The sequence below is a fragment of the Solanum dulcamara genome, chromosome 5 (genome assembly GCF_947179165.1).
Source record: "Solanum dulcamara chromosome 5, daSolDulc1.2, whole genome shotgun sequence".
Classification (NCBI taxonomy): Eukaryota; Viridiplantae; Streptophyta; class Magnoliopsida; order Solanales; family Solanaceae; genus Solanum; species Solanum dulcamara.
In genome coordinates this window covers 4,573,466-4,587,720 of record NC_077241.1, presented here as the reverse complement: position 1 = coordinate 4,587,720, position 14,255 = coordinate 4,573,466, and the positions used below count along the sequence as shown (strand labels likewise).

The following is a 14,255-nucleotide window of genomic DNA, read 5'->3' as shown; positions in this document are numbered from 1 at the left end:
TTTCATGAAGTTATGATGTTATTAAAGTGCCTACATGAAGGCTTGAAAAGAATTTTAAGACATATATGGTGGGTTGCTTTAAGAATGTGTATTTTATGCATTTCCATTACTCTCATGCATGCAAGAATTCTTTAAAGGCATTGAATGGTTTTTACGAAATGAACCCACCTAGTTTCTTATGATGAAGTAAAGTTGAAATAAAGTTTGACTCCAATGAATATTATGAAGTAAATACGTATGAAGAGGAGTCTTTATGAAATGATTGATTGATGAAAGGGCTTCTTAGCCAAAGTAAGGTTTCAACGTGAAAGGAAAATCCTCACATTGAATCAAATGAAATGTTTAATGTTATGATATGACATGTATGACATCTCTATATGCTGTCAATGCTTTTGAACACTTTTTTCCCAAAGGGCAGGTCCGATTAGCATGGTACCCGAAATACCATCACTGATTGTAGACCTAATTTTTTTATAAATCAAGGTTTATTAGTAGGATGGTAAATAGGGCATGACATCCATAATGATATTATAAACCAAAGGTTTTAATAAGCTATTTACTGAATGTGATGTTTGAATTCTCAAGCTATATGATATGACTATTTGAAGTATTATACTATTCCGTGGGATTTAACTTAGCACTGAATGTAGCATGTAGATGGGGACTCGACCGAAGTGGTCCTTAAGTAAAATCTGATGTTGCATTAACTATGTGCCACCATAAGAGCCCTTATAGGCTAGGCCTTTGTAGCCATCAAATGTTAAATAAATGAATGTAATCTGAACGGAGTTCTACCCGGCAAGTAGTCTCCCCGTGCCAATGTAGGGGGTTATGTTGGATTCCATGTAATAGCTCGCATGGTCTTAAAAAGTTGGTTCTAGTCATCTTTCCACATATGTATGATTTAAATGCTATCTACTTGATTACTCATGCATGCATTCACTCATGTATTTTACCTTATGAATGTCTTAATGTTTTTATCATGTTGCATGCCTACATACTTAGTACATTCAAAGTACTAATGCATACTTTTGCCTACATGATATCACCACGTAGGGACCATTGACGCTCCACACTCTCTTCCCCGTGGCTAAATTGAGCGTTGAAGGCTACCACTTTGGTGAGTTCCAAAAATGACACTCCTATCTTATCTAGCTTAAGTTATGTTTAGAGATTTAAATTAAGTTTAGTAGTTTTGACTCAATCTTGAGGGTGAGCGACGGATATGTCTTAGCCTCCGCCAAGTATTAAAGTAGAAGGTATTGTTGGACATAGTAAAAGATGTTATGTTGCTTTGACTCTTATTAACATGAAGTCCCTTAGCCCTTATATCCTTTATGTTTCCGCTTGATTTGCTTATCATTATCAATAAAATGCTTAATGAATGCTAAGAGGCTTGGGTGAGGTACCTCCGGGTGTCTCATTCACCGTGTCACATCTAGACCCTAGGGTTGGGCGTGACATGGATGATTCTACAGTCCGTAGGACCTTGTACGGACCATATAACTATCTATAGGGCTGGGCCTTCGGTATTCGGTTCGGTATTTTCAAAATTTAGATTCGATAATTCGGTAATCGGTAATTCAAAGTATATACCAAATACCGAACTTTCAAACTTCGGTTCGGTAATTCGGTAATCGGTAAATAAAAATTCAGTTCAGTACGGTATTCGGTAATACCCAAATTTCTACATCTTATAAGATCAACACAAATGCAAGCACTTTTTTTTACAAATAAGTAGCTACAAACCATCTTAAAATAAAACCTAAAACTAAAAGGTAACAACAGCAACAAAGTGCTTCAGCTGCAACACACAACAACAACAAACATAAGATGCAACACTACACCTGCTGCAGCAACAGCACACTACACACAACACCACCACCACCTGCAGCAGCTTCCTACAACAGCCACCAAAACAGCAACAACCTGCAACAACAATATGGCAATACTTGCAGCAGCACAAAATTGGCAGGAGCAACACAACAATAACACCTGCAACAGCATACAACATGCAATAACAACAACAAAATGCTTCAGCTGCAACACACAACAACAACAACAAACAACATAAGCTGCAACACATTACAATTTAGAATTAATCTTATAACACATTACAATTTAGAATCAAACCTGAGCCTCAGAAGTCAGAAACAGTAGCAGCAGAGGAAATAGAGTCCAAAATCTGCTTTTACTATTTTTCAGCTTGAACAATGCAGTCAATATCATCCATAGCTAAAAAGAATTTAAAATGTGTCAACAATTAAACAAAGTAAAAAAATATAAAAATAAAATACCAAAACTGAAAAACATACCAAGTTCAAGTTTCATAAGATCATTAAAATCTTCTTCAACATTTATGGGATAAGGCTCATTTCGACGCCAATCTTGAAGACAAATAATAGCTTGCACCAATTTCGGAGTCAAAGAACTCCTAAATGGATCAAGAATACGGCCCCCGATGCTAAAGGCACATTCCGATGCCACACTAGAAATTGGAATTGCCAACACCGTCACTGGATGTTGTTCAACTTCCGGTGTTGAATCAAGAGACTCGTTAAAGAGCCAAAGATGCGCTTCCAATGACATTGGTTGTTCGACTTGTTTCGTCTTCCATCTAAACATAAAAGAGATTACAAATGTTATAAGACATAAATTAACAATCATTTTCATTTGAAAGAAAGGAAGTAAGAAACAAAGCAACAAAGAAGGATACTTTGAACAGGTAATGTAGATTCAATCTCATTCTTCCTAGTCTTTTCTTTCTTTCTTTTACTCGAAATCTATCATAGCACAATACATACACTGGAAAATGCAGTATTCAATACATTAAAGTAACAAACTGAAAAATAGAGAACCAAGAATGTTGCTATATGATTTTTCCATTAACTTATAATTACACCACTTAGCTTCTTCTCCTTGTGAACACAGAACATGAAAAATGCAGAAAGAAAACTCTTTTAAAAGTCAAGTTTCTATCAACAAATGCTATCAGAAGTCAGAACACAGTCCAAAATTTCCCTATACTTAAACAATCTATCAAGTAACTAGAAGTCTAGAACCACATACTTTTTCTCACTTCAACTACGCCCAAAAGCAAAAAGCCCATGATTTTTAAGTTCTAACTGAATTAGAAGTTCAAATTTAACAAATTAAACTGGTTAGAAATCCTGAAATTACACAAAAAAATGAATCAACAAATTACTTACCAACGAGAACCAAACTGAGTTACTAAGAGTTGATACAGTGAGCTGGTTACTACTTTTTCCAATTCATTTCAAATCACAAACTTCACTTATAGTATATAGAAAATGAAACCTTCTCAATCTTAAGACATAAATTAACAATCATTCAAAACACACAAAAAATATGCAGAATCATAAAAATAAAATAAAAAATTCACATTCCCATATACAAAAATTAAGAGTAGTTATTAGAAGGAGGGATGGGATGACTTACAGTTAGGAGGCAAGTGTTGTGTCTTGTGTGAGTCTTGGTTCAGAAAATGTCAATACAACAAATATGTGAGTCTTGGTTCAGAAAATATCAATACAACAAATATGTGAGTCTTGGTTCAGAACACACAAGTCAGTGTGGTATTTTGCTGAGTGAGAAGCAATTCGTATATGGGTTCAGATTTCAGAACACACAAGTCAGAAATCGTGGTGTATAGATATATTTGTCCACTTTTTTCAACTAAACTCAAAAAAGGACAAAAAATTCATAATCTATTTGAAATGGAATTTAGGGTACGCATATTATTTGGGGGGAAAATAGAGACAGAATGTGAAGGAAGACTGGAAGAGGAAGAGGAAGAGAAGAAGCAAAGAGAACTTACCTTCAAGTGAAGCGGATGGCGGCGTGAAGCGGTGAAGGTGAAACTGAAGGGCTGAGTTGGAAAGTCATCGTGTTGTTACTCTCAACTTGCAATGGAAGCAACTTGAAGAACACTTTCATGGGCTTCAGAAGTCCTTGAAGAGGCGTTTCACTGAATTGGAAGACCAAGAGAAGGAGTTTGAGACAAAAATTGTTCAATCTACAGAGATGTTGGAGAAGCGTCAAGCAACTGTTATTGCTAAAGAGCATGCTTCACTTCAGAGGCTCCAGGAGAAAAGAGATGCAGCAGTTTCTGCCATTTCTATTGTTGTAGAGAAGCATAGGAAGTTAGGAACCCTTGTTCAATTGGGCTGGATGTAGTGAATGAAAAACATACTTAATTGGGCTATTAAGGACTGGGCTGGACTTCAAGTTAAATTATAGGAATGGGCCTATAGCCCTTTATGTTTAAAAGTCATCTTTTAGGAGGCCCAACAGAAATAATTTCGGTATTCGGTAAATACCGAATACCAAACGGGAAAATTATAAATACCGAAACTGAAACTGAAATACCGAAATATTAAATTTCGATACCGAATACCGAACCGAAGTACCGAATACCGAAATACTGAAATCGTCGGTTCGGTTCGGTAATTCGGTTTCCAGTATTTTATGCCCACCCCTAACTATCTGTATAAAGTCACTTTCCATTTTACCTTTTCCAGACCACTTCACGAAAGCCTTTTATGGACTGTATAAGCTTGCACGGTTCATACAAGGCTCCGTCAAGTCTGCAGTAGCAGCTTTTTCTAAGATTTCTCTTTTGTTTGACTTTTTAACTTTTAGGGTATTATAATATCTCCCCCCTTTGAAACATTCGTCCTCGAATAGGACTCAATTAGCATAAATAGAGTAGGGAAAGAGATCTAAAAACACATAATGAATGCAATGACAAATAATAATGCATAAAACCAATGAGTAATCATCCACAAGCTAAAACATGACTTTAAAACTCATTTCATGAATATGCATGCATACTAAAACATGAGACTGACTGAAACGCATGAATTCAAAGGAGTAAACATGAAGGGAATTACTACCTCAAGTTGGAAAAGAAAGAAAAAGATGAGGATAACGAGACATCATATCGTCTTTGGCCTCCCATGTAGCACCCTCAACTAGTTAGTTCCTCTAAAGAACCTTCACGGATGCAACTTTTTTGTTTCTCAACTTTCATACTTGATGATCTAAAATCTCAATCGAAATCTCTTCATAAGATAGATTCTATTTCACACCAACGCTATCTAATGGTAAAATGGAGGTAGAATCACCAATGCACTTCTTCAATAATGAAATATGAAACTCTGGATGCACCGATGCCAACTCCGAAGGCAAATTCAACTTATATGCTTTGCTCCCTTGCCAAAAGGCCTCAAAATATGATATGGGCCTACATAATAGGGACTAAGCTTCCCTTTCTTACCATAACACATCACACCCTTCATAAGTGAGATTTTCAAGTAAACCCAATCATCAACCTCAAATTCAAGCTCTTTTCTCCTCACATCCGAATAGGACTTTTGTCGGCTTTGGGCAGTCTTTAACCTTTCTCTAATGAGTCTAACTTTTTTCATAGCTTGAAAAACCAAATTGGGTCCTATAAAAGTAACCTCACCAACCTTAAACCATCCAATTGGAGATCTACACCTTCTACCATATAAAGCCTCAAATGGAGTCATTTGGATACTCGGATGATAAATGTTGTTATAGGCAAACTCAATCAATCGCAAGTGATCATCCAAATTCCCTTTGAAGTCAATTACACAAGCCCTCAACACATCCTCCAAAGTCAGAACAGTCCGTTCGGCTCGACCTTTGGTCGTAAGGTGAAAAGTTGTATTAAGCTTAACTTGGATATCAAGACCACTTTGGAATGACCTCCAAAACTGAGATGCAAATCAAGTACCTCGGTATGAAATGATAGGTGAAGAGTCACTATAAAGCTTAACCAACTCTCGAATGTAAATTTTAGCATAATCCTTAACTGAATACGAAGTATTTATGGGAACAAAATGCATATACTTGGTCAACCGATCAACCATAATAAAAATCGAATCATGTTGCCTTTGAGAACGAGGCGAACCTGTAAAAAAGTTCATATTCAAACCTTCCCACTTCCAAGTAGAAATATCAATGTCTTCAGCTAAACCTCCCAATTTTCGATGCTCAACCTTTACTTGTTGATAATTGGATATTTAGCCACAAACTCTACAATATCCTTCTTCGTGTCTTTCTACTAATACACTTCTCTCAAATCTCGATACATCATTATGGATCCTGGATGAATAGAATATCACAAACTATTAGTTTTGGCCAAAATTATTTCCCTCAAGCTATTAACATTGGAACACATAATCAACCTTGATATCTAAGCACACCATCTCCCCCTTGGGAGAAAGCCTTAATGGATTTTTCGGCAACCACTTTCTTCAACTCAACCAAAGTCGGATCATTATCTTGATTTGCCTTCACATCTAACACAAGGGATAATTCAGAACCATTATACACCATAACACCACCACCCTTGGAATCAACCAAGCGAATACCTAAACGATCTAGTCTATTAACATCACAAACTAACTCCTTTTTATTCTCAATGTGGGCAACATTATTAATGAACAACCTATTAATAGTATTGACAACCATATTTTATTTGATAATTGAGACTGTGCATCGACTATTGTGTACTAAACAAGATAACTGTGAAGATCTCAAATGGTACAACATACTCATGTCATAGCCTTTTGTAATATCCCAAGCGTTTGAAAGTTGGAATATGGAATAATAAGGTTAAGCATTGCAAAAATAGCCTCGATAGATTTTTAGGACACATATTTTGAGATAAATTTTTCCAAGAAATTGCACTTTTAGTAGGGTGGCGATATGTCTGCATCACGGACCTGCTCCACCACCGTGCAATTTATCCCTAAGTCAAAATCTGGCCAAATTCTCATTCGCTAAAAATTGGCCTATCAGGAAACAAGTTCGCGTCGTGGACCTGGGTATGTTTTTCCGTTCGAATTTAGTCTTTAAGTGGGACACTTTGGACATTTCCCTAACTATTAGTTAATGAACCTGGATGTTTTTAGGACGTAATTCAACCCTATAAACTAACCTAAACCCCTAATTTCATTCATTTTACCACAATTCACCTATTCAAATAATTCTCTCTCTACAAAAGCTCTCTAAAACTCCATAGAAGATCTTCAAGGAATTCTCTCAAGCTCTCCATCAAAAGTCCAAGTTTCTTCAAATTTCTTTGGTCTTCTCATTCAAGGTACATGGGTGTTTCATCCTAGGGTACTTTCAACCATGGAGCCCAACTAATTTCTCATTTTTTGATAAATTCAAGTATGTATTCTTATGGGTTCATGATCTCTATTTTAATTACATGAATTATGATTCTAATTATGATTATTAATCTATTTTAATATAACTTGATGATTATTCCATGGAATTGAGAAGTTTCTCTATAAATTTTCCTACATTGATCTTTAGATTTCATGGTATGGATTATGGGTATTTTCAATTATACTTCTAATTGATGTTATTTTCATGAATTATGTATGGTTTGATATAAAGTATATGATCATGCATGTTTTCAATCCAATTTCATGATTTCCAATTCAATTATTCATGTATTCATGTTTCTACCTTAGTTTCAAGTATAAGTCATGATTATGAATTTCAAGTATTCAAGCAAGTTTATGAAAGAGGGTGACTTAAGACCCTAATGATGTTTCTATGAAAATGATTTGTAATGATGGAAGGCCTACACCCACGTTACATGAATCAAATGATATTGAGTTATTCTTATGAACAAGTTTTATGAAGTATGATTATGGAAAGTTTATGATTTATGACAAGTATGATTTATGATATGATATATATTCCATGGAATGTTGACTTAGCACCGAGAGGACTTTGAGGTGGGGGATTGACCTATGCCTTAGTAGCAACCTCTAGTTCCTTAAACTATGTTGCCACCATAAGTTTGCCAATATGGCCTAGTTAGTGGATCCACATATAGCACATGTTCATGTTATACGAAGTCTACCTTGGCAAGTAGCCTTCTCCTTCTCGATGTGGAGATCATCGGATTCCATGTAATAGCTTGCATGGTCTTATTGTCTGATACGGTTATCTCCCACATACGTATGGTCCTTATGATGTTTTACAAGACTACTCCTATCCTTTACTTTTATATGATACTCTTATGGATTATTGAGCATTAATCCTTCTTATGCCTACTTATGATTTCACTACTTCTATTATCATGCTACCTAAAATAGTCATTTGCATAACATGATTTAATTATGCACTGCATTACTTACATACTTAGTACATTCAAACGTACTAACACATACTTCATTGCCTACATTATATCATAATATAGGGATGGATGCTCCATCCTATTCTTGTGGCTAGTTGTTGATCTATTTGAAGATTTTGTGGTGAGTCCTCATGCTTCGAGGGCAAATCGAGTCATTCTTTCATCTTATTGTCATTTTTAGACTATGATGATTTTTAAGGATTATTCTATGTCATGTCATTACTTTATTTGAGGGTGAGCTAGAAACATTTCCTAGTCCTCGCATATGTAGCCATGTAGAGGCATGGTGGACATATGTTTACTGACTCTATGTTGTCTTGATTCACTGATGCTATGTCTTCTTGGACTTTTATGAGTTTCCGCTTATTTGTTACCTTATGTATACTTATAATATGCTAAGAGGCTTGGTTGGGGTTTCTTCGGGAATCTTAATCGTTGTATCACATCTAGGCCCTAGTTTGGGTCGTGACACCTTTCAACAATTCAATTTAAAATCATGTAGTAATTTGAATTCATGCATAATCACGTGAAACAATATCAATTGAATCAATGTAAGGAAGACCCATGAAGAAGTGACTTGAAACCCTTTAAAATTGGGTGAAATTGAATTAGGAAAATTAAGTTCCTTTGGGGCCCAATAGATGAAAGGAATCCATTAGTGAATTCCCACATACATGAAAATCAAATCCCTAGCGAAAATGGAGTTTGAACTACCTTGATACTGGAAACCCTAGCTTGAACTTTAAGTAAACCTTGGAGAGAATTCTTTAGAGAGAAGATTTTGGTTGGGATTGTAGTTGAGAGAATGAGAAGTTAATGAGGGTTGTGGGTAGTTATTTGTATAGGAAATAACCCCCAAAACATCCAAGCTTGATTATAATAGAGTGGGAAAAAGTCCATATTGCCCTTAAAATTATATCGGATGACCCCTTCTACGGACGCTCCCACGGACCATGTAACCCTTCACGATCCGTGAAAATGGCTTGTAGACCTAGAGAGCCATTGATTTCTACGGGTGTCGTTACGAACCATCTTGAGGATCACGGGTTGTGGTCCTGCTCATGGACTTGCCTTTCCCTTTCCATTTTCCTAGTCACTTCCATGGGACCCTATACGGGTCGTGGTTTCTTTCACGGTCCGTATGAGGGTCCACATACCCTCTCCTTCTGAAGTCTTCCAGTGGCCTTTCCTATGGATGGGTCTATGGTGTGTAGGACCTTGTACGAATCAAATGATAGTTCGTATAAAGTCACTTTCCATTTTCCTTTTTCCAGACCACTTCATGATAGCCTTCTACAGACCGTATAAACTTGTACGGTCCGTACAAGGGTCCATCAAGTTCTATACCAGTAGATTTTTCTAAGATTCCTCTTTTGTTTGACTTTCCAACTTTTGAGGTATTACATCTCCATCTGGTGATCCTCTGTTAACTTGTGGTTTGGGAACTGCCTCAGCTTTTGGATAAATTTCAACCAAGAATCATGCAATGCTTCAGTCGATAACTGCTTATAGCCGTTAATCTCATCATTCAATTGCAATTTCTATGAGGGCGAGAAGAACCTTTCCAAAAATGCTTCTCTCAGCTCCCTCCAAGTGGTGATGGAATTGTGTGGTAGCTCTTTCAACCACTTTGCCTCCCTAGACAGAGATAATGGGAACAATCTTAGTCGAATTATTATTTGGTTGACCTCGAATATCTCAAAAGACTTGCATGTAGCTACAAAGTTCACTAGATGATGATTTGGATCATCTCCAGCTACTCGTTTAAACAATCCTTTCAAGTTCAGAAGCTGAAGAATGGTAGTCGTTATGGTGAACTTAACGACTGGTGGTAACAGTGGAAGAATTGTAACCCCGATGGTTCTGACTCCATCCATATTTCTATCATCATCATCCAAAGCAAAATCAATGGGCAGTTGCCCTCTACCCCTCGACGCTCGCTGCAAATGTTGAGGATCTAACCCATCTTCTATGTATTCCTATTCATCTCCCAAATTTTCATTATTACCATTGTTAGCCCTGGCCTGAGCCTCAGCAAGTTCTTTCAGCCTCAGTGATTCTTCTCTTGAGCATTCATTTTGCGAATCGACCTTTGAAGCTCGAGATCGTAAGGGATCAGTGATTACCCTTACTTCGGGTATTTGGCATGCACTAACCTGTACCCTTCAAAAAAATAAAATAAAATAGGAAATAGAACTACAAACTGAAATAACTACTAATAGAATATTTCAAAGTCGTATTCTCCGGCAACGACATCAAAATTTGGTACACCCAAATTTACACCTCAATTAAGAAGTATTAAGCAGTCACTGTCAAATATAGAATCCAACTAAGTTAGGATCAATCCCACATGGAATACAGAAGAAATAAGTCTACTACCACTTATGTTCAGTTGTAGTTAATATTTTCTGAGAGTAAAAGTGCATAAAGTAAACTGGGGATTTTGATTTAATTTAGTAATTAGTAATCATGTTCGCAATAGTTCAGTAAAACAGACTTAGAGTTGTAAATAATATGTGAAAGTAGGTAGGACTGTGTTTCCCATGACATTTAACTTAGTAGGCATATCGTATCAGTAATCCTTTCTCAATGTGTAACATGCAAAATCTAGCAAGTTAATGATACCTAAACGTCTTTTGGATCTATTAGATGAATTTCACTCTTCGCCTTTTAGTCTCAAAGTGTATGACTAACTAGCCCTTGCTTTTGACCTTAGAAGATTATCCCCTCCTGGGCTCAAGTCCTTGGACGAATTTATGTTGTAGTTGTCTTTTCCTAATCACTACCCCTATCCCGAGCAAGTATTGAATTCAGGCGAGTTCTAATGCGTGGACTTGATAAAAATAATCAAAATGAGGATAACAACAATGCATGCTAATACATTGATCGAGAAACCCTCATACTTGGCCTACATTATTATACCGTCATGGTTTCCACAATCTTAGCTGTGGAGTTTAGTCGCTCATGATCGCAAGAACAATATCCCGAATTTGTGTAATTTATGTAACAAATACTTACGATAAGTAGGCAATCAATCCTGAAATAATGCAAGAACAACGAATTAAGAAGAGAGTAATAATATTGATCGCATCACAAACCCTAAAAACATCATTTACATAGCTCAAATTCAGAGTTCAGAGTGAGTAAAAAATTAAACCCTAACATGGAATATTTATAGACATAAAATGAATCCTAAACAAAATAGGAAAACTTATGTCGGCACTGGTACACTCTTAACTTTCACGGCTGATCCTGAGGTTCACGACCCGTTTAGGTGCCTGTAACTTCTGACTTAGCTTCACAGCTAGTTTTGGCCTTTCCTCTCCACGGGAACCTTTACGCGTCGTATAGATCTTCATGACCCGTGAAGGGTCTCGTATAGATCCCTTCATGTTTCCTACGCTTCCTTTTATGAACCGTATAAGATTTCGTGTCAGCCTTGGCCTTTTTCTTAAACTTCTCAATACTCTTTTCACGGGAAAGTCTGCAAACCATACAGACTTAAACGGTCCGTAAGGGTCTCGTGGACTACCCCTCAACTTTATTTCTTCATATTTTTCTCTCCAAGTTCCTTGCCTTTATTTCTCTGCATATTTGCACAAAAACACATCATATCTATATAAATATGCTCAAAACTCGGGATAATTCATTGTTTTGGGCGTCGATAGTGCCGTAAATTCATGATACATTATGTACCTATATATGAGCTATACATTGACTATACATCATGATAAACTAAAAAAAATTAAATATATAGCTTAACTATACATGAAGTATATATTGACTATTCAATCTCGATCAACTCAAAATCACCTCTAAACAATCCCAAATTTTAAATATGAAATCCTTTTGATGTTTTGAGTTTTTGATATATAATTCATGAGGATGATTAGAAAGCCATTAATGGTGAAGTGGGATGGGAGAAGAAGTTTTGGCCATCGAAAATTTGGCTAAAATTTTGGTAATAGAAATAGCCGAATTGCAACACATACTATATCCAGATTAAAAGATGAATCTATCATTATCAGAGAGCTCTAGATGAACTGAGATATTCTACATAGGAACGAACGTCTCCAATCTGTCAAAGGGAGCTTTTCATATCGCTGTGGAGACTATTATTCATATCAAATAACAATATCGATTAAAAAGAAAACCCATCGCGCCTGAAAAACGTTACGCAGTCAAGTTAGATTATGTGAAAAAGGAACATCAAGAGGAAAGCAACTACCTAGAGTAAATACAATAATATTTAATGGGGAACATGATCCCAGAATTATTATAAAACAGGATCGTCGGTAAATTATACTCAAATACAACAAACTTTTATCATCAATCCCAAGTGACAAGGAAAAATTGTTAAAGATTCAAGACATCAATATTTCAGCACCAAGAAAAGGTGAATTGCTTTAGTCTTCATTTTAAGCCGCACACAAAAGAGGTTTTTAGGAACGTCAAAATTCCCAGCAGAAGATAAAAGTGAAACAATAACAAACTACAACCAGCTAAAGCAAAGGGGGAAAACAGACAGGAATAAAATAGAACTAAAAATCTCTTGAGCAAATTCACAATTCAGGCTAACTGCAACAAGTGAAAAAGACGAAGTACTATTCTCACTGGCATTACTTCCCACCATCCCCAAAAAGTCAATCTTGCAACTTTTACAACTCTCAAATTGGGACTAATGAAGCTAGCTTTCCATTACACATACTGCATCACCAAGTGAATCTGCAATTAAAATTTGATAAGCCAGCTAAGATACATCAATTCATGCCCAAAGAAACCACTTGGGCAAAAAAATTTGTAGAAACATGAGGAGAACAAAAAAGATGCAGACCTTTAGTTGAAGATGAATCCCCCGGAGGGCACAGAGACCTCGCCACCTCCAAACTGAAAACCCCGTTGGGGTGCATCACCAGGTGGCATCGTCTCGTCATCTTCTTCCAACCAGTACGCCTCAAGAATCTTAACTATCTTTTCATAAATCTCTTGATTGTCATGGCTTTGAAGATTCTCAATTTTTTCTAAACCTTCAGCATCATCAATCAACTGAGCATAAAGATTTATATCTGATGTTCGGCTCAAATTCTTCTCAGCTTCCCCAACCTTCAAAATATTTTCAAGCCCTTCAAGACAAACTGTGACAATCCTTGGGTCAGGACAAATTAGGAGATCACACAATGGTTTGATACAACCTTAACTAACGAGGTACCTGCAGGTAATGACAAACACAACATATATCTCAGAGTATGCCGACAGATCATGGTGCACACCAACCAGAATATCAAAATCTTACTTGATTTGCTCATGCGAACCACCAGATGTGGCATTGAGATTGCCCATGCAGCCTCCTTTTTTATTTCAAACCCCGCATTTTGTAGCAAATTAACAAGGAGACCTATAATACCAGCCTCAACCATAGACTGCAGCATAGAAAGATTAACATAACAATGAAACACAAGTGAAAACAATAAATAAACATCCTTGAGAAAAAAGAGTCATGAGAAAGGTGAATTCTTTTTTTAGCAGTTCTTTTTCATTCTTTACTTTTTCTTGGGAAGACGGAGGGAGGTTGACAATAGGGGAGCAATATTAATACAAACTTGCCATGAAATCAGAATACATGCCCAGCACTACCTGAATTTGCTCCCGGTTGCCAGCTGTGATGTTTGAAATTGTCTAGCAAGCTTCCTTCTTAATACTCTTCTTGTGACTACCATTCAACAAGTTCAAAAAATAGGGCAAAGCCTGATGGCTGATGATACACTAAAAAAAGATTTTATTAATAAGAAAAGTAAGCTTCAACATTTGACATCAGACATCCGGGTACCATTTTTTCTTAAGCTATCAGACAAGAAGATACTAAAAGAAGTATTTAATAGTTAGAAAAATAAGGTTCATTATCTGACATTACACAACAAAACCACGTTTTAAACATAGTTTCACCCAAAAGAAATAAAACAGAAAGAAAAGGCAAGACATAAAACTGGCAACCACAACAAGAAAATGACCCCACAAATCAAAAACAAGACATTGTATATAGTGACAC

General features: G+C 36.4%; 1 protein-coding gene across 1 annotated transcript; it reads right to left on the bottom strand.

The window, feature by feature from the left end:
- Positions 1 to 13,045: 13,045 nt before the first annotated feature.
- Positions 13,046 to 13,675, bottom strand: LOC129890119 (importin subunit alpha-1). Its single transcript, XM_055965664.1, is given in 3 exon segments — positions 13,046 to 13,418; positions 13,503 to 13,539; positions 13,542 to 13,675. Coding segments are annotated over 3 exon segments (507 nt in total). The 5' UTR covers positions 13,639 to 13,675.
- Positions 13,676 to 14,255: the final 580 nt, after the last annotated feature.